This window comes from Saimiri boliviensis, chromosome 11 (assembly GCF_048565385.1).
Source record: "Saimiri boliviensis isolate mSaiBol1 chromosome 11, mSaiBol1.pri, whole genome shotgun sequence".
Taxonomy (NCBI): domain Eukaryota; kingdom Metazoa; phylum Chordata; class Mammalia; order Primates; family Cebidae; genus Saimiri; species Saimiri boliviensis.
This window is the reverse complement of record NC_133459.1, coordinates 107,500,899-107,523,660: the sequence shown is the minus strand read 5'-3', so window position 1 is coordinate 107,523,660 and position 22,762 is coordinate 107,500,899. Positions and strand designations below refer to the sequence as shown.

The 22,762-nt window shown below is 31.5% G+C and overlaps 1 protein-coding gene across 3 annotated transcripts in view; it reads right to left on the bottom strand.

The window, feature by feature from the left end:
* The window catches only part of COL11A1 (collagen type XI alpha 1 chain), a 215,055-nt gene that overhangs the window by 134,475 nt on the left and 57,818 nt on the right, over window positions 1-22,762 (bottom strand). Inside the window, exons 5-11 of one of the 3 annotated variants that reach the window (XM_074381332.1) lie at window positions 12,942-13,070; window positions 7,494-7,643; window positions 7,215-7,307; window positions 4,765-5,019; window positions 3,808-3,870; window positions 2,364-2,405; window positions 1,370-1,432 (exon numbers count right to left, since the gene is read on the bottom strand). In XM_074381332.1, the coding sequence (XP_074237433.1) occupies window positions 1,370-1,432; window positions 2,364-2,405; window positions 3,808-3,870; window positions 4,765-5,019; window positions 7,215-7,307; window positions 7,494-7,643; window positions 12,942-13,070 (795 nt within the window). Of the gene's footprint in view, window positions 1-1,369; window positions 1,433-2,363; window positions 2,406-3,807; window positions 3,871-4,764; window positions 5,020-7,214; window positions 7,308-7,493; window positions 7,644-7,906; window positions 8,024-12,941; window positions 13,071-22,762 lie in introns of all 3 variants that reach the window. The other 2 variants (XM_003933240.4, XM_074381331.1) reach the window with 2 other exon arrangements.

Sequence of the window (22,762 nt, the reverse complement as noted above, 5' to 3'; positions counted from 1 at the left end):
TCTGTACAGACTTTAAGGAACTATTAAAGTAAGTTCAAATAGTGGTTTCTATAAAAATATTTTTTAATCCTAAGAAATCTAGCTTGAATAGTATAATTTTCAATTAATAAAATATTTCTTATATATTTAGATCATTTATATATCTGTATTTATAAGGCACAGTGTAAAGATGAATTTATCACCTGATATAGAGTTTTAAGGTCACTAAATTATAGAATCCAAAAAGGTCTTATGAAAATATGGTGTGATTTAAAAGTACTAACTAAAATGACTATTAGCAATAAATGTCTCCAAGAAACTGGATATACCAAATTAAGTAAGCAGAGTATATGAGAACTAACCTTAAGAACATTACTTTAAATAAAAAATTACATAGTGTTGGCATAATACACATTTTATGTCCTCTGACCTTAAATAGCTTTTACTCAGGCCAGAATTTCTGAAATATTTAAAAATCTCCCTGCCTTAAATTTAAATTAAAAAGAGTTTTTACATTCTTTGAATTGTAATTATATAAAATGCATAAGTTGTTTGCATCTCTGATCCTCATTTTTTTTTTTTTAAGATGGAGTCTCCCTCTGTCACCCAGAGCTGGAGTTCAGTGGCACATTCTTGACGCACTGCAATCTCTGCCACCCTGGTTCAAGCAATTCTCTTGCCTCAGCCTCCCAAATAGCTGGGATAACAGGCACCTGCCACCGTGCCCAGCTAATTTTTGAAGTTTTTAGTAGAGATGGGGTTTCACCACCTTGGCCAGGCTGGTCTTGAACTCCTGACCTCGTGATTTACCCACCTCCACCTCCCAAAGTTTTGGGATTACAGGTGTGAGCCACTGCGCTCAGCTCTGATACTCTACTTTTAAAGAACAAAAGAAAAATGTACAAAGTTATTGACTACTCAAAGATGTAGGGGAACAAAGGGAATGGGATTTTTATGAAAAGTTTGGAGAGACAATACAAATGAAGTATTTCATAATGTAACCTAGGGTTTAATCTTCAAAGTAGAATTTAGATTTATTAACTCATTCTGTCAGCATCCAACTAAATATGAATGGGAGTACCTTGAAAATATGTCTGGAATTCAAATTTGAAGACCAGAACCCCTATGTAATGAGTTCATATCAATACAAATATTGGCTGAAAATAAAAGTTTGCTTATTAATTATGTCATAGATAAATGTACAATTTTTATCCTCACTTAAAAATACTATTTAAAAAGCTAACTAAAATGTTGTGCCACACTGAATTCATGCTGCCTTTACCCCTCCCACACACAGGAAGAATAACATGTTAAACTTGGAGAATATGTTTTAATTATTTTAGTCTGCATGACAAGCATTTGTAATGAGATGTGATGTCCATTCACTTACCCTATCTCCAGGGTCACCAGGGGGTCCAGTGGGGCCTTGTAGACCTGGAGGACCCATAATACCCTATATAGAAATACATCATATCTGAATCAGATTCCTAATCTCATTAATGTTTAAATTCACCCAAGACCTATCAAAGAGTTCATTTATATTTTATAAATATACACTAGTCTTCTAAACAGTTGTCCTACTTATCTTCCTGTGAAAAGACAATATATAGAAACCAATCTGTAGCTAGGTCAGCTGCTCTCAGGGCAGAGGCAAACATTCCAAAGTAAAACAGGAAAGGAGAATATTCCAATGTAAAGTATTTGGTCCCAGTTCTAACTGAAGAATTGGAACACTCATAAAATTAGATCTCAAAAATATGATAGCCAAGTTAAAAATGTAGAAATCCCTTAGGTTAGAGGCATTTATATTTTTTATGGGTGAAATTATTTAAATAGGTAAAAGCATTTAAATGCCTCAGTATCATATATTATTTCAGATGACAAGAATTTAATTAATTCCACAAAAGACAGAGGATTTATTACAAGGTCTGATCAATACAATCACTTGAGAAGAAACACACTGAGTAACATCAGACTTAACAGAAAACCACAATGTAATCTGATAATTACTTCACACAGAAGTATAGATAAGGCAGCTACAGTCTACCTAGAATTCTCAATTCCACTTGCTGAGATATAACTATAGCTCTGCAATGAAAGTAAGGATGGCTTTTCTTTTCATTCATATATTTCGGTAGAAAGATGAAAATGAGTTTACAAGAGGCAGAGATATCTAAGCATCAAAATATTTAAAACAAAATTTAAAGAATATTACTTGGATAGACAAATCAGAAGGCAGTTCAAAGCTACCAGCTCCTCTGAGCAAATATTTTTCTATAATTCAATATCCTAATTAGTCTAAAATGTTCTCATTCAGTGATTAATAGAAATCTTATATATGATTACTTTAAAAAGACAAAAATAATCTTAAAACATTTACATACTGCAGGTCCTGCTGGCCCTGGTGGTCCTTCCACAAGCATACCCTATAATAAAAAAAGAGAACATCTCTACCATGGAAATGTAACTCCCAACCTCTAAATTACATGAATATAAAAGAACACTATATCATTGCATATTAAATAGTGAATTATCTATTTTCACCATTTAAATTAATTACAAACATTTTGAACAGGGAAGGAAAGAAATTCAAAATAGTAGAAGATATAGGCTGTGTTGTCAGAGAATGTGTGAATTAAGTGGAGTGGAAATAGATATTTAGATAAACAATATTATAAAGGTGAATATGCTAAATGCTTTCAAGAATGGAACAAACAAAACATTCTACTAAGTTCTTAGTAAATATTTGCTGTGTGAATGAATGCATGGAAATTGCACATAAGCACCTTAATTCAGGGAAGTTACAAAAATGTCCAGGCAAAAGCAATATGGATAAATATGAGATAAGCTCTTTATAAGCAAAGGAATAAAGAGCTATTCAGGATAAGAACTCAGTTCTAAAATGTTTCTAATTCCACTCCAGCTTTGGACTGCTGAAAAGCTGTAATGTCATTTTTAAAGCTGGTTAAAAATTTTTATAATAAGAACTGATTCATTCTGAAAAAAATAATAATTTTAAAGTTTTTTGTGAGCATGTTGCATGATTTTGGAGTAATGAATAGATGCCCAACAAGGTCCTTAAAACTGCATCGTTTTATTCCTTATAATTTCTCTCTCTTTTTTGGGAAATTTTTATGTCCTTCCAATTTCTGAAATGGTGTTCATATTGTTCTATGTTCAGTTATAATACATTAGTTTTTCCAAGTTGCTTATTAGCAGGAACCAATAGTAAAATTTCTTTCAGGTATAAATATGTTTCTTATCAGTATTATGAGCAATGATAATGTTAATATAAATTTTAAAGAAACAATTTGGAGTGAATTAGAGATTCTTCCGTAGATGAAAAGGAAGTAAAAAATTAATTTTTATGTTACCATGTGACACAATTTGGATATGTAACAAATAAGTATGTATGCCATGTAATATATTTCAAATAATGTGAAGTCATAGAGATTAGAGAAAAATATTATTGGACTGGAAAGTAGGAAAGCTAAAAGTTCTATTACATCTCATTGATCAAACATTTGAAACCTCAGGAAAATTACTTAAATCCTTTAGATCACAGGTTCCTTAGTTTTAAAATGAGAGAATTAGATAAGACATATTTCAGCTACTTTCAAATTCTGAAATTCTGCAGCTCTATAATGTTTTGTTTTATGGAAATACTCCTTTCTAGACAAGACCTTACTAATTTATTTGTGGTGAATTGTAAACATCTGGACATCAAGATTATCATTGGTAATACATGAACATACATAAAAATTTAACGTAATGGTGGCTCATAAGCAATTTTACCAACCTTTAAAGTGCATTCACAGGGGTACTTACAGGCTCAACCACTGCCGGTTCTCCTTTCTGCCCTTTCTCTCCATATGCACCATGGCCATTGATCTGTTGAATAAAAAATTCAAAACAGCCTAAATGTCTGTAATAAGGCCATTTCAATTTTATTTATTTATTTATTTGGGACACAGAGTCTTGCCCTGTCACCCAGACTGGAGTGTAATGGCACGATCTCGGCTCACTGCAACCTCCAGCTCCCGGGTTCAAGCAATTCTCCTGCCTCAGCCTCCTGAGTAGCTGGTCCTACAGGTGCCTAACACCACACATGGCTAATTTTTTTGTATCTTTAGTAGAGACAGAGTTTCACCATGTTGCCCAGGCTGGTTTCAAACTCCTGAGCTCAGGCAATCTGCCTGCCTCAGCCTCCCAAAGTGCTAGGATTATAGGCGTGAGCCATTGCACCCATCCAGCCACTTCAATTTTTAAAAAGAGAATTTAGCAATCTAAACAACCTATTAAAATATTTAAATATAAAATCCTATTGGCTTAAACAGGGCAAAAATTAAAAGACAGGCATAATAAGCATTAATACTTTTAAAATGAGATTGAACTAAAGACATCTATAGATGTTAGTTATTATTCCCAGGCATTAAGAAATGTCATCAAATTAAATTTAATGAAATAGTCTAAAAATCAGAAATTAGACTTGCAACACGAAATAATAACAACTATGTTTTAATCTTATCAGTGACAAATTTCTGATGCAATTCTATTCAAGATTTTACTTTCAAATAAAGACTCCAATAGCATGACCAAAGATACAACTGCTGAAGATTCCCATGTGAGAGAATCTAATAAGGCATCCTAGTGGTAATAAGCATTCATAATTTACATAGAAACTCAACCTGCATTTTAAACCTGCAAAGACATTAAGATGGATATGAACATAAAAATATCCCGTAAATAAGACATACAATGACACAGAGCGTAATATCAACTTACGCTTGTTTCTGTAATATCAGTGTTTGCTGGTACACCTGGACCAAATTCTTCATTAGGGGGGCTTGTTGGTTTATCTTCATATTCTTTATACTCATAAAAATCATATTCGCCTAAATCTCCATCTACCAGAAGATCAGAGTCCCTGCCGTCTATTTCTTTGTTTTCATATAGTGTATCCTCAGAATTTTTCCTCTGGGAATCATAATCCTCTCCCGTTAGATATTCTTCAGTAAATATTTCTTCAACTGGATTTGGCTATTAATTTAAATTGCAAGGAATTGGAGAACATGAAGTTTATTGTTAGTAAGGCAAGGTAAGCATTTAAATATCAGTTTGAAGGCATGTGATGGGATGCGATTTTATTACTGCTCAAGCAACTCTAAATGCCTGGAAAGTAGTCTTTCAGTGTCATTGAAAGAAATGTATTTGTACATTGGTATGTACAAAGAGATATTGCTTTCAAAGCACTTTCCCCAATAAACTGCAAATATTCACATGAAGTCAGCATGTGTATTTGCTTGTTTCATTGGAAAAAACATGTTAGTCAATTTCATATTTACTTCATAGTTTAAGATTTGAACAATAAAATATGTATGAAGTTAAAGCTTTGGCTACATTTACATCTTGCAGAACATAATTATGAAATACATTTGCTACAAGTATAAGCATGTAAATTTGACTCCCATCCAATAAATAAAATAATAATGTAACAATGTCAATATAAATAGAGAGGCATCATTGCAATTATTATGCAGATTATTTCATCTGTAGGGAAGTAGTATTGTACCAAGGAGTTATTTAAAGCAAATAAAATAAATGATAGCCATTAACATTTAGTACAATAAAATATAAAGTATCACTGTACAATTCTCAAGAATAAGGAGTAAATTTTAATACTTAAAAGTAAGAATTATGTCAGAAATACTCAGAGACATAGATAAAAACTTATGCCATGTTTTTCTCATAACTCCTTACTAGTAGAATCAACCTGAATCCTATTTATCATTTGAATATTTGGTTTTATTATGATCATGATGAGTTTCTAATTAGATAATTTATCTTGCTACTTTTTACTTTTGAGATGAGGTCTCACTCTGGCACCCAAGCTGGAGTCCAGTGGTACAATCATAGCTCACTGCAGCCTGGGACTCCTGGGCTTACACGATCCTCCTGCCTCATCCTCCTGTGCAGCTGGGAGACAGCCATGCACCACCATGCCCAGCTAATTCATTGGTTTATTTATTTATAAAGACAGGATCTTGTTGTATTGCCCAGACTTATCTTGCCAATGTGTAAATTTCATTTTTAAGTAACTAATTTTCTATTACATAGTAAATCTAGATGATAGAGTAATATTACATAATAGTATTACACAATCATGTGAATATGTGTTTAAATAATTAGTACTTTTTCACAAAATTAAATGTCCAATAACCATAATTTGTTGAATTATTAGATAAAAAGTATATGCTGTCTACAGAGATTCCATACCATCTAGGGTGAGAATATTGCTATAATCAGAGCTCTGAACTAAAAAGCTTAGATGAATTTGGTTAGGAAAATAAACATTTTGAGTGAAAATACTCACTTTTTGAAAATTATTAATTTGAACTAAAAGAAACTTAACATCCATTCTCACTCTAGATTGTTATTCTCAATTTTGTGTTTATATATAAAAGACTGCTGAGTCTATTTGTCTCACTGAGAGACATGTCAAATATATTTTCTTATAACTAAATTGAATTTCTTATAGTCATTTTCTGACAAAATTATACAAAAATTTATGCCGGATATTTAACAAAGTTAAACTGAATTGTATGTTGTATTCTCCATGACATCAATGCATGTGCAATATGAAATTCAGGAAGATTAACTTTTACCTACATGCACTTAAATATTTTCATAGAAAATAATGGAAACATTAAGATATACTAGTTTAATAAAAATTAATATCACATCCTAACAGGTTTGAAAATATAAACAGTGATTTAAGTCCGCTACGACTACGTTTTCTCAAAATGCTTGCTGTCATAAAAATGCATGATTATTCACCAGATGGAGTAAAATTCTATTGTATCCTTTAATGATACAATTTTCACTTTAGAGGATTCTTCTCACAGAAGAATCATGTTGTGAATACCCTTGGTCACAACATGTTGAAAAGCTTGCTCAATTCCAGGAGCAATTAAGAAAATGATAGCAGCCAATTCAGTTTGATCAATTTAGCATCTGCATGAAGGAAAGAGTCATGCAAAACCTGAATGGACATTGAATTCAGATGAACTGCTTTTATTAATAGTGAACCAATGCTACTGTTTCACTTAGTTTAGTAAAAGAATAAAAACATCAGAGTTTTGAGAAATTATAGATTCTTCCAGAGTGAAGTATATCAAAATACATTACACACTTAAAAAGTGGGAATGTGATTGAATACTGCCTATTCGTATTACCTCATTTGTCCCAGATACACGCCTAGGAGCTTCTGTCTGGTAACTTTCCAATGTTCCATAGTTGTATTCTTGAAAATCATCAACGATATTTGCCTAATGGTAAATTCAGAAGAGAATTAGCAAACATGTACAGTAACCTCAACTGTATGGAAATCATTATTTAATTGGGTTATAGTATTAGCTAAGTGAGTATTTATCTAGTTGGGTTAAGACTATGACTCATCATCAGAGATCTTCCAGCTTATCTAGGATAGATCTTGATTGTTTTTTCTTTGCTACCTTTACCCCTAGTTTGGCTTTTGCTGATGCGTGATAACTTTTCTTCTTCTTGGATGAAAATTTTTCAGATTTGGGGGGTGTAAACTTTTTGGACTTTTCCTTTGAGTTAGCCACTGTCCTCATCTTCTTTTTGAAATTGGATTTCTTTTTCTGTAAATTGTGGTGAAAGATGGAATGGAAAACACAAATAAATGAGAAGGGAAATATAGAGCATAGATGAAAGGAAAGCTAAGCAAAAGTAAAATGGATGTAATTCTTCAAAACAGCTACTGTCAAATAAAAATCACAGTTATTGGCTCCGAGGAATAAGATGAATGAAAGGTTTATGGTAAGTTTGAGGAACAGTCAAAATAAGGAACCACAGGATGATGAACAGCAGGACACCACATATACAGGCACTGCTTTGTCTTTACCTCCGTCTGTGCTATTGTGTCCTCAGTTACAGTGGGTCCCTCTGTTACACTTTCAGCCTCTTTATATTCTGCTTCCCCATACTCATAGTCATATTCCATTATATCCTCTGGTGCATACTACATTGCAAAGGAAAAAATATCAAGCAATTGTGTTAGTGGCAAAATACTATTTACAAAGTGAGAACCATCTTAACTTTTACATATAGTAAATGTTAAGAGACAAGAAATTAATGTTATTGATAAGTTATTTTTGTATTACATGGAAGTATTATACTGTCTAATACAAAGTATAATAACATAGGAGCGAAAAAGCACATTTCCTATGAGCAGGGCAGTAGTTAGTATCACAAGAAAACTAAAAAATTTGGAAAACAATTCAAACTCTTAATTAGGGAATGCTAATTCAAGCACAGTAATTATGTACTTGGAGACAGATGTCAAATATCCATTACTTTTGACTTATAAAAATTGCTATGCAATGTTTCTCTATAAGATCTCTACAGTAATTTCCATGGGAAATTTTAATTAATCTACACTTCTAAAAATAAAAATGGGGAGAGTAGTCTGTCTATGTATAAAAGGATTTTCATATCAATTGAGAGACAGGAAAGAGGGGAGGAGGGAAAGAGAACACAAAGAACATGAAATAAGTATATATTCTATTTGAAATACTCTAACCAATGGGAAAATAAAATCTACAATTTATTAAGAAATCCCTGATTTCCTTTAGACTTAAAATCAAAAGCAGCACAAAATATTGGTGAACCATTAAAAGATTCAAAATTAGATATGCTCATAATTAATATATAATTTTAATACTTGAAATTACTACCTTTTTCTCTATTGAAAAAAGGCATAACACTTAGATATCTTTAAAAACTCAAAATGAATTCGCATTGGAAAATAGTATTTTACACTAAATTCTTCTGTTTTAAAAGATTTTAATTAAGGAGAGATATGTTTCTTAACAGAGGTACATAAAAGACAATCATACGTGTTAAATAATGAGCAAAGAAATGTGCTCAACTCCAAAGCTAAATATATTTATTAAAATTTTATTTTTCAATCAAGAATATAGATATTATTAAATAAAATTTAAGTTAAATTTTTTCTTTAGTAAAAATAACTAAATACACTAACTCATATGTAGCATAAAATTAAGCAGTAAATGCAATAAGTTAAAACTCTAAAAATATATATAATATTTATATATTATATATATTTAAATATATTTATATATAACATATAATATATATATATAAAATATGCTGGGGCAATCAATACATAATTGCCTAGGGCAAACATAATATTACATATATATATGTGTATATATATGTATACATATATATGTATACATATATACATATATATGTATACATATATATACACATATATATATGGGAAATCTATACATAATTCCTTAAGTACTATATTTGATACAATTCTAATTACGTCTCAACTGGATCTCTCTTGGCATTTTAACCAATCCCTTTTAATCTGCCACCAAAATAACTGTTGACCACAGATGCTTTAGAATATTGTGGTGACTGTGCCTTCTAACAATAAGCTCTAGTAACTTACAGAGGAGTTATCGTTTGCAAAAACAATAAATAAAGGCATAAAGGGCCAATTTTAAACATGGATAATTTAAATGCATTTTAATTGAAATCTGCTATTGAAGTACATATATATATATATATATATATATATATATATATATATAGACCTGTACTGAAGTAATCCATTAACCTAGTATCATGTTTTTCTCTTTCAAGACAAATTATCTTCTAACTTTCGTAATTCTGTCCTTTATTTAAACTGTCCAAATATTGACTAACCAGACTGGTTATGAGAAAATGGAAGAAATAACATGATTATAAAATAATGGAGTAAATAACATGTTAACTGCCTTAGACACTAAAGCACATCTTTCTGTTTTTGTTTTGTTTTTCTTTCTTTTTCTTTTTTTTTTTTTTTTTTTTTGAGATGGAGTCTCTCTCTGTCACCCAGTATACAGTGCAAGTATCATGATCTCAGCTCACTGCAACCTCCTCCTCCTGAGTTCAAGCAATTCTCTTGCCTCAGCCTCCCAAGTAGCTGAAATTACAGGGGACCACCATCATGCCTGGCTAATTTTTAAAAATGTTTTTAGTAGTGACAGGGTTTCACCATGTTGGCCAGGTTGCTCTTCAACTCATGACCTCAGGTGATTGTCCTGCCTCAACCTCCCAAAGTTCTGAAATTACAGGTGCAAGCCACTGTGCCCAACTAGCACATCTTTCTTTTAGAGCTTATTCAGGAGTCAAAAAAAAATCCCTTCTGGTTCTCCTTTATTTGCACTGCTTCTTCCGTATGTTGGTCATGAATATACTCAGGACATTGATGAGTATATATTGCAATACATATATTGCTTCATAAAGCCTTACAATCTATTTTTGGAGATAATTCTGTCTTCTCACTATGGAATTCTAAGGATGGCTTGAGACCAGTAGAGAAGAAAGAACTAGTTGTAATCGATCAGACAAATATATGCAACATGCAGTAATAGAATAATTTCAACTCTGTTGGTATTCTAGTCGAAATTAGAGTATGTGAGGAGAAAGGATCTTTCAGAAATGTCACAAAGTCTGTTCTTGCTTAATTTGTAAGAAAACTGGTGACATCAGTAAAAACCTGTGCATCTAAGGAGAACTAAAAGTATGATACATGTTAAGTGAAAAGATAATACATTGTGGAAAGTTAACTGTTTTTTAAATTCCTTTACAAAAGATTGTCTTTCTGTCACTTCATTTTCTGTTTTCATCCTTTTTTAAGAAAGAATATCAAAAGGAATCATATATATTTAACATCTAATTTCTTACAAGATAGGAAGATAATTTAACTTGATAATAAAATCCCCAAATCATCATAATTTTAATATTAGCTAGCCATCTATTTAAATGGCATTAAGTTCAAATAGAATTAAAATGTGATAATATTATCATTAAATTAGAATCTGTCTACATTATACACCTCTTAGCCTGTGGTGATGGTTGTAAAGTTGTGTCAAGCATATAACAATATGAATCTTAAAAATGGATTAGGATATGATATTTAGAGGGCATTAAACACAAAATTATAAGCTGGAAAAAGCTTTCATTCATCTATAAAAGCAATGAACATATTTATTAATCTAAATAAGAATGATAAACATGCAATGCCACAAGTTTATTAGCGAACAATTAAGTAATATAAAGTATAGCACGTATGGCTGATACTCCGTATTTCACTTTACATTCTTTATTCACTGGCAACTAACATTGCACTATTAATAAGTATGACATCCAAAGATTAATTATTAATATGTATTTTATCATATAATGACATATTAATGGATACAGCTCTAAATTAATATAAGGACTACTTACTAATTTGATTAAGCCATGTTTTGATAGGGATATAAATGTTTATCTTATTGAAAGACCAACATAATTTAGAGTTAGTGAAAACTAATTCTTCCTTAAAGAAAAAAAACTTTTCATTATGACTTATTCAATATAATAAAAGGTAAAAATGTTATCTGTTATTGCATTACCCAACCAGATTGTCATGCAGTTTCTACTATAACAATGTGCTGTTTTTCTCATCAAATGCTTCTAGTAAAACCAAGTTTGACATCTCAACAGGATGTTGAATACACATGTCAACAACTACAATGGTAAAAGGTAAGTTTATTTTTAAATGAACTTAAGAAGATGGATACAAATTACACCTTGATAAAATAACAGCTTACCTGACATAATAACATTAAACATGGGAACAAAATACCTCAAAGTGATATAGTAAGAATGCAAACCTCCCTTCTTCCAAAAATCAGAGCCGTATCTGTTGCTAAAAAGAAGAAGCCTTTTCTTTCTTCATAAAGGAGCAAAACAGATTTTATCAATCTTGAAAATGTATAGTAAATGCCATAAATTTTAATATTAAGTCATCACAGAACCTCTCAGATATAAAAACACTAAGCCTGATAATTATTTTACTATCCTCTCAGAATTCATGAAAAACATATTTAGTGAATGATGAAATAATAAAAAGAGTGAAGTACTTGAGAACCATGAAACAGGCAGATAAAAGATCTCAGTAATTTCTCTTTACACTCTCACATTTGCCTTCCTATTGACTTCTCAAAATTTTACCCTGTTTTTTAAAAAGAAAAACTAACATTAAGTCATGGAAAAGATTAGTGCAACAGAATTCACTATTACACCTTAAAAAGTCAAGTAGTGTCAAAAACATATTTCTAACATTTAAAGTGTAAAATCCAGCCTGAATTCACATGCAGAACTAACAATAAGATAAAAGATTGTGAACCATTATAAACAGTAAAACTCAAATGGTGATACCAATAGTATATTTAAAAGGGAAGAAAAACATTATTTGATCCATTTTTAGAACATTCTTGATGTTTTCAAATTTCTATTTCCTTTTTAACACTCTAAAACATGAGGAAAAAATCCAAAAATACAGTTTTGCTCCCAACTGAGGCTTAAATTTTTTCCAGTTCACATGCATTTAAATTTTCCTGGAGGAACTTTTTATAAAAACCCTCTATTTAACCCAACCTGAAAACTTCAAGGTAGTTCTAATGGCACTTCCTCATTTGCATTAATTGCCAAAGGCCCAGGGAGATGACATGTACACCAGAAAATATGTTACTCTATCTTGAGGCTGTGTTAATTATTTAAATGCTAAGGGTCAAAATGTCATGGTTAGAAATTACCTTTTCTCACCCCCTCAAAAATAGAATATGTGCATATACACTGTATACCAGTGAAGTATCACTATTTCTAATGAATTTATGTAATAAAATGCTTAAACAGCAGGAAAACAGGTAACAAATATATTCAAGTCACTTTTTCCTGGAAATATTACAACATAATTAAAATACAATGCCCAGTTCAATTAAAATGGAATAAATAAGTGTAAGTTCAAAAACTCCAGTATTATGTCCATATCATTGAAATTCAAAGACCTGTTCTGATCTTGTGCTCCTTACCTCATCTATCTGAGGTTCCTGAGCCTGAGCAGCCTTGGGCGCTGAAGAGTCACAGTCTGGACTATAATGCTCACAGTAGTCATATGCTGCCTTGGGGTCACCTGTGATCAAAAACTGCTGGATGTCCCCCTGGGGGGAAAAAAAAAAAAAACAGACAGAGATTCATCAGGATATTAAAGTACACATATAACAGAGAGTATTCAAGACAATGTGTTCTTCATTTTTAAATATTTGAAGAAGAAAAAAATCCCTTACTTATATTTTAGTGTTAAGAATACTCTTACAGGATTGAAAGAGAAACACTTATTTTACAAATCAGCTGTAAATATTAAGCTGTTATTCTATGTTATCTTCTAGCTCAGGAAATCTATACTAAATTCATTCATTTGTTAAAACTCAATTTTACTTCATTGATAGTTTATATTGCATGGAAAAGAACAAATAAAATGAGAACAAAAAGCTAATTTTAAAAGTCAACATATTTTAATAATTTTACATATATAAAGAGTAAGGTAATTATAATATTAAATAACTAAAAAGCTCAATAAGCTTAAAAGAAATTATTGTTAAGAAATTAATATGAAATTTTTAGTGTAAATATATAGATCTAACTATTATGTTCTGTTAGAAAAGTCAGTATCCAAATAAATCCCTGCCTACAAAAATGAATGAGAAGTAAAGACACTAGAAAAATCCAAATTAAAAATTAAAAAACCATGAGTTTGATGCATTTATAATAAGAAAAAAATGAGTTCCTAAGCATATATTAAACATCGCCTATCAAAAACTCTGTATGATTTAAATAAAACCAAAACATTAGTAATATTTAATTATACAATTACCTAAAGAGTTTTAATTTCAAGAGCTATTGGAAACTGTGCAAACAAGAGAAAAATCCAAATATTCTGCTTTTGAAGTAATGTGACTACTTCCACCTGGACCTGATTTCATCATGAAACTAATTTAATATAAATCTGTGTGTCATGACCATATTAATTCATAATTATACTCAGGCCTAAAAGAGTATCTGGGCTGATGCCCATTTAACTTGAACATTCATGTCTCTAAATTTGAGCACATAAGTCTGATTTTAAAAACTCCTGATTCCATATTTAATAATTTAACAGTCATTCCAGCTTTCTCTGTATCTTACTAACAGAGATTATTTAGGACTCGATAAAAATATGAAAATTCAATTACAAAAATCTTTAAAAATTAAAGAATGAGGAAATAATTCATTCCACATTTATAACACAAGATTCTTTTATTTATTAACAAATATTTATTGAGAAAATATCATACACAAAACATTGAACCTGTGAATATAGAAACACATAGTTGATGTAATCTTTGCTCTTTGGAGAGTGAAAACTAGTGGCTAAGAATATTTAAAACTATAGTAAATGGTGGAATACAATTTATAACTTGAAAAGACATAACCAAATAGTATGAGAATTGCCAAGAAAAGAATAACTTATTTAATTAGTTATTTAATTAGAATTAAGTATAAGTTATTTAATTAGAATTAAGCTATTTAATCCTAGCAGGCAATTTTTTATTAAATAATTGGTTACTACCTGTGATGTGGTACTTATTTTTATTTGTGTCATTCTTTTTTCAATCTAAAAAAAGTGTTCATTCCCACCCTTAGAATTAGGGTTTATTTTTATGGTTCAAAATATATATTTCTAATCTTACAGTTCTCTTTTTTAAAAGTAACATCTTTATTGAGCTGAACAAACATATTGTTCTCATATAAAATCAATTATAATAGATTTTATTAATTCACATATAAAATCCATTCTTTTAAAGCTTACAATACAGTGTGCTTGGTGCAGTCACAGCGTTGTCCAAACATCACTACTATCTAATTACAGAAAAATTTTATAATGCCTAAAAGAAACCCTGCAACCAGTGGCAGTCACTCTCAATCTTTCCCTTTTCCCAGCCCCCAGCAAAAATTGGGCATTTTATATGAATGCAACCATACATGTGGCCTTTTAAAATTGGCTTCTTTCATTTATCATAATGTCTTCAAGATTTATCCACGGTGTACCATGTATTACTATCTCATTTCTCTTTTCAAGTAATATTCCATTTTATGGACATGCCCCAGATTATCTATTTATCAGTTTGTGGAAATCTGAGTTGTTTTCATTTATTATTTTGCTATTTGTTTTCTATGTTTTATGCCTTTTTAATTAATATTACATTATTCCTCCATTCCTGACTTTTTTTGAGTGGAATAGATATTTATTTGTTCAAAATTTTATTTTCCTTATGTTTTTACTATAGCCTTCCAGGTTTTGTTAGTGGTTACTCTCAGAATTATCATTAATTTATTACAACCTTTTTCAAATTAATACTAATTTCTTCTTAATCTTACACAAAAATGTGTTTTTATGTAGCTCTAATCCCTCCTCCTGCCTTGTAGCTATTACTGTTGCATGACTTACATCTTTGTATACTATAAGCCCATCAACATAGTTTTATAATTATTGTTGCATGCAATTTTATTTTTAATCTAAACAGAGAATTATTATAAACAGGAAATACAATCTTTTATTTTTACCTCTCAAAGATAAGTGTACTAGTTTTCTTCGAGTTATTGTTCAGTAATCTTTCATTTCAATCCAAGAGAGTCTTTGTATTTCTTGAAAAGAGCTTTATTAGTTAATATTCTTTTAAACATGGGAATGTCTTAATTTCTCTTCTTCTTTTTTTTTTTTTTTTTTTTAAGAGAATGTGTCTTATTACGTTGCCTAAGTCTGGTGTTAAAATCCTGAACTCCAGCTATCTTCTGACTTGAGCCTTCTAAGTAGCTGGGCCTATAAGAGCATGCCACTGCACCTGGCTGCTTCCTTTGCGTTTAAAAGAGAGTTTTGCTGGCTGTAAAACTTTTGATAGAAGTTTCCCCTTCCCCTCAGAACTTTGAATATGTTACCCTCCTGCTTCATGCCCTCCACAGTATCTGATAGGGAATCAGCTATTAATCTAAATGAGAATCCGTTGTGTGTTCAGTCAATTCTCTCTTGCAGTTTTGAAAGTTCTCTCACCGTCTTTCCTTTTTGACATCTGATTATGATGTGTCTAGATGCAGATTTTACAAGTTTATCCTATTTGAAGTTGTTGAGAGTCTTGAAAGTATAGATTAACATGGTTCACTAACTTTGAGAAGTGTTCAGTCATTACTTTATTAAATATGTTTTCTGCCCTTACTCTTTCTGGGGCTCCTACTATGCCTATTATGAAATGTTTCATGGTGTCCCACAGGTCTCTGAGGCTCTGTCAACTTTTAAAAATTTTTCCCCTTCTTCTCAGAGTAGATAATATCAACTGATCTATTTTCAAGTATACTGATTCTTTGTCAGCACAAATTCTTTGCTGAACTTCACTAGTCAATTTTTCATTGCATGTTACACTATTCAACTACAGTACTACTACTACTTCATATTTTTATAGTATATGCCTTTATTGCTACTTTCAATTTGGTAAGACGTAATTATACTTGATAACCATCAAGTATGGTTAACTAAATAACCACATGGATAACTGAAAAACTAAATAACTATATGGATAACTAAATAACCATCATATTTGCTGATGGTTATTTAGTTATGGTTTTCTTTAGTCTATTTTAGCATATCCATAATTGTTGATTTAATATCTTCATTGGGTAAGCCCAATATCTGTGCTTCTTCAAGGACAGCTCCTTTTAACTGCTTTGCTTTGCTTTTTGCTTTGTATAGCACATAATTTTTTTCTTTTCTTTTTGTTTTTGGCTGTCACATGATATTGAAAGTTTTTTTTGTTGAAAGTTGAACATATTAAATAACAACCCTGAAATTATATATTATCCTCTCCTTCCACCAGTCCTGCTGTTATTTTTCTTTGTAGTTGTTGGTGCTTGTTCCTTTAGTGATTTCCTTGAAGTAATTTTGTCAGTCAGTAGTCTTTGCTGCCTGTAGCCAACAAGGTCTCTGGTTAAGTTAATGATCAGTAAATGATTAGACTGAGGTTTCCTTAAATCTCGGAATTGAATTTGAACCAATTAGTATTTCAAGAGCCTTTCCGTGTGCCTTGGCAAACACTTTCAACACTTCCATACTTTACAACCCTGTCTTAGCTCTCATTTCTTGCTAAGCAGATTGTTAAAGTCAACTATATTTGAAATAGCAGGATTTTTTCTTCAGGTCTTACCTGGACAGGCACACAGGTCTTGTAGATCATGCAATTAATGTTTGAGCTTTTCAGAGTTCCTTATGGACACCTCATTTTAAATATTCTTTTTAGTGTTTTAACTGGATCCCCTTTTGATTCATATTTTGGCATTTAAAATTCCCATTGCCAACTACCTGTTAATAATCTTCATCTAGAATGTCTGCTTATCACCACAAAAATGAGCAACATTACACCATGAAAATGACTCAAAAACACACATCCACTAATAAAAATTGCACTGATACAAGTGAAATATTTTATTTAGTCATCCTAATGATAAATTTTGTTGACTTCAGAAATATCTCCACTGATCTCTCAGATTTTGTTATATTTTTGCAAGTTTTCAGTCATTCTGTTTAATCATTAATTCTTTCAGTTGCTCAAATAGGTCTTTAAAAGTACATGTAATATGCTAGTATGTTCAGGTAACACCCAAATAAGGAAACATCTTTTTTAATTTAAGTTGAAGCCTAACATAAAGCAAAAGTAGAAAATATTCATCTAGAAAACCATATTTAAAATGGTAATAAGTATTACTAATATTTCTAACCTGAAAATATTTATTTTAACATGAGACAAAATACACAATTGATTAATAAAACTGGTTTCTGAGATTTTTTTTTGCAAATTATTTTAAGTAGGAGCATCTCTAATATTGTCTGATGCCTACTTATTTTAAATAGCCACACAGCAAATACATACAATTTCTTAAAATATACTGATAGTATTTGTCTAACACCAACTGAATAATATAGAACACTGCATAACCACATATGCAGTGCCAGAAAGTAGGATCATATATTATAAACTGGGATCACGGAAAGTTTCACTGATTAAGAGACACCGAGATAGAGACATCTGAAGAATTGAGGGAATAAAGAAAGCTATTATCTAGGGGAGAGCCTTCCAGGCAGAAGGACTAGTGAATGCCCAGGCCTCAAACCACAAGCAGCACCAAGGAAAGAGATTAGTTAATATATTCGAGAGGGACACTTCATGAACCAAAATCCACAGGTAGCAACATGAGAGAAGCCACTGATAGAATCTGAGAGGAGAAGTAAAGGGTGTGGTATGGGTCATATAAGATCCACTTAAGATCCTGCAGATGATTGAAATAATTTAACTCCAAATGAAATCAAATGCTCTGGAAGTTTATGAGCAAAGAGGTGGCACACTTGACAACTCATTTGTTTTTTTAACCAGGTGCTACTTGACAGAAATAGACTTGCTTTTCTGGGTTCGCTGCTTAAAGAACAGACTAACAGATGAAGAGACAAAACAGAAAGATCAATTAAAAGGCTCTTACAATTATCCAAAGAGCAAGTAATACTAATAGTTATAATAATAGAAAATACTTGGTTGACACTATACACCTGCCACTAGTCTAAGAAGTATATATAGTCAAATTATAAACAGAAATAGACAGTTTATGTTTTAAAAAGATCAAGCTCTTTTAAAAACTTACTTAAAAACACATACCTATGTTTGTTTACTGCAGCACTGTTCACAAGAGCAAAGACTTAGAACCAATCCAAATGCTTGTCAATGATAGACTGGATAAGGAATTGTGGCCCATATACACCGTGAAGTACTATGCAGTCATAAAAAAGGATGAGTTCATGTCCTTTGCAGGGACATGGATGAAGCTGGAAACCATCATTCTCAGCAAACTAACACAAGAACAGAAAACCAAACATCTCATGTTCTCACTCAGGTGGGAGTTGAACAATGAGAACTCATGGACACAGGGAGGAAGACATCACCCCCCAGGGACTGTCTGGGGGAGTGGAAGGGGGATAAGGATAACATTAGGAGAAATATCTAATGTAAGTGACAGGTTGATGGGTGCAGCAAACCACATGGCACATGTATACTTGCACATTCTGCACATGTACCCCAGATCTTAAAGTATTTTTTAAAAACTTACTTAAATAAAATTGGGTGAAGCATATGAACAGACACTTGTCAAAATAAGACATTTATGTAGTCAACAGACATATGAAAAAATGCACATCATCACTGGTTATTAGAGAAATGAAAATCAAAACCACAATGAGATACCATCTCATGCCAATTAGAATGGCATTAACTAAAACAACAGGAAACAACAGATATTGAAGAGGATATGGAGAAGTAGGAATGCTTTTACACTGTTAGTGAGAGTATAAATTACATCAACCATTGTGGAAGACAATGTGATGATTCCTCAAGGATTTAGAACTAGAAATATCATTGGATGCAGTAAATTCATTACTGCATACATACTCAAAGGATTATAAATCACTCTACCATAAAGATACATGCATACATATGTTTATTGCGGCACTGCTTACAATAGCAAAGACTTGGAACCAACCCAAATGACCATCAGTGATACACTGGATAAAGAAAATGTGGCACCATATACACCATAAAATACTATGCAGCCATAAAAAAGGATGAGTTCATGTCCTCTGCAGAGACATGGATAAAACTGGAAACCATCATTCTCAGCAAACTAACACAAGAACAGAAAATCAAACAACACAAGTTCTCCCTCACTGGTGGAGGTTTAGCAATGAGAACTTATGGACACAAGAAGGGAAATATCACATACTGGGGCCTGTCGGGGGTTGGGAGATGGGGAGAGGCATAGCATTAAAAGAAATGCCTAATGCAGATGATGGGTTGATGGGTGCAGCAAACCACAATGGCACATGTATACCTGTGTAACAAACCTGCAGAGTCTGCACAGGTACCCCATAACTTAAAGTATAGTAAAAAATCTATCAATATTCTTATTACACTTCTTTTAGCTAATAATAATTTTGTAGTAAATGTGTGTTTACCATAAAACTCGAGAAGTGTAGAAAAGATGGTAAAATGATTCTTTGACTCAGGATAGTCCCACGGCCTTTTACTTATTTAAAGCACAGTTAAAAACACGTAGTTCATAAATCATAAAAAAGAGAGTTAAAGTCCTCTATACTTAGGTGAAATTTTAAGCAGTTTGTGTTTGTAAAAAATAAACATGACCTATTTATTACCTATGTACTAAAGGCCTGAAATATTAAGTTCCTACCTCCCATTACCTCACATGTCCTAACAGTCTCTGAGACCCTCCAGTTCTATTCCATATTGAAAAAAATACCCTTTTCTCCATTTATTCTGCCATGGCCTTGTCTCTACTTTAAGTACTTTTATTTGCACCAATATTCGACATTCATGTTTTCTTTTTTTTTAGTTAGGTTCTTCCAATTCTAGACTAGTTCCTTCACTGCCAACAAAAGCGTTTTTAAAAAAATCTTGTTTAATTCCTCTACGTAAGGAACCTTCTCATAGCCTGTAGTTCAAAGTTCAACAACATTAGTATGATATAAAAGACAAAGGGGCTCTTATAGGCTTACCCAAGTCTCCTCCCAAATGCCCCCAAACCAAATTACATTTCTCAGAACTGATGGGCTTATTATAAAAGTTCACTTTTGTATGTGCTCTCACCTTTAAATGTCCTTTTATTTTTATTACTCTGAATCTAGTTATTATTCTCTCTTAAATATTTTTATGCCTTTATTATGTAACACAATTATTTTATTATAATTATCTATTGTCCTTACTTAAGCACAATAGACACATAATATTTATTCTGCTTCAACAGAGAATAATCAACTTAAGTAAACACCTAAAATAACATATGTTATCTTACAGCTTTCCCAACCCTTTATTCTCCCTGATACTTCTAACAGAGTCTTAACCATTTCTTGGTAAAGCAGTCATTAGTGGATTTAGTAATCTTTGTTAACTATAAACATTGTGCTAAACTTTGTGATTGATGTGGCTCCTAGAATACCTAAATTAACAGAATATAAAATTCTGCACTCAATAAATGTGTGGTCTGATAAGAAAGCTATACATTAATAGATAATTCTAAAACAACGTGGTAATTACATACAAACAAGAATGCAAAATAAGATGGTTTCTTCTTTGAAAAGTTAATAAAGTGCTGCTGACTAATAATAGAACTTAAAAGGGGCAAAAAGGTAAGGTCATCTATACAGAAACAAAATTTATAAAAGAGACAACAAAATGTGTGAAACTTTATTTTGCATTGCCGGCAGTAGCTGATCCAATGATACACTAGTCAGCAAAGTAGAAATCCAAATAAAAAGATAATGCTCCTTTTAGAGGACAGGTAGAGTCCTATATAAACCGTAGTACTTTGGATCTCTGTAGAGCTCAGAAATCTAAACTTGTCTTAAAGGCTTCACTGAATTTTTTGAAATAGTTTTAGCCACAAATCCTACTAAACATAAAATTATAACAAAAGGTCAATAAAGTCCCCAAATATGACCTGTTATTTGTATATCACAATACAATGATGCTGATCTGATTCCAGATATTCTGATTGGCAAGAGAATACATCGAGGCTGCTGTATAGTCAAGTACAGTAGCATCTAGAAAGGAGAACTAAGGAAATCAGTTTCACATTCAGCCCTAAGGAACTGTTGAAGCTTGGTCATAAATAATGTGGCACATTTTTGTGTGTTGTTTTTCACCATACTTGTCAGACAAATTCAGTGTGCAGCAATCAAGAATGTAATTATACATAAAACAGCCAAAAATAGACATGCTTTTGAGTCTTGGTGAAGGATAACTCTCAAAAAAGAATTACACCAAAGTTGTGACTCTGTCTACTCTTATACAAGTGGTCAGCATTCGAATTTAAATATCTCCTAAAAACAAAAATCAAAAGGGAAAAATTCACATTTGGAATCTCAATGTGGTAAATAATTATTAACATAAAATCAAATAAAATCTAACAAATGCTAAACTTACTGCAGTTAAAAAGAAATCTTATGTTTTACAAACTACTGTTAAAAGATACTATCATGTAAATACATTTGACTATTTCTTCACGAAAACCATAAAATCCCCTTTTAGAAAGAACATTAAAGAAATTCAAGGTGTGTGTGAATGTAGTGAGGCTTTAAATTAGTGTTGTTGCTAAACCCTATTACCTGGGAGTGTGGTGTTTCCTAGGATTTTCACACTAATTTGCATTGAATTTGTGTGTCACGCTGAATTTGGACCTGGACTGTGTTTAAACATCAAGTCTACCACATTTTAACCTAATGCTATCCACAGTTTATTTCTGTTAAAATTGTACATCAATTCCTAATTTTAGAAAAATAATCTTTTGTTTTAATGCATTATACAAAAAATAAATCATGAAACCGATTTCAGACAATATTTTCAAGAAATAAAAAATAAGCCACAGCTGCACTCTGAAATGCACATGCTAATCAAAGATTTACAGACAAGTATTAAACTTAACATCAATAATTAAACTCAAGGCTTTATTGCTTTTCTCTTTTGCTGACTCCATGCTACTCTAACAGATTAAATAGTAAACTGGCATGTTAGAATGGCATTTTACTTTTGCCTTCAGGTATTGAAGACTTCTTTAAAATAAATTATGAACCCGAGTCTTTTACAAAGCCAAATGTGGCTCCTATGTTAACCATATCTGCTTTTTTCACTAAAATTCAGAAATAATAAATGAAAGAAATGGTTTATATTTTAGGAAAAAAAGCAAACAAACACTCAATACAGCAATTCACAGA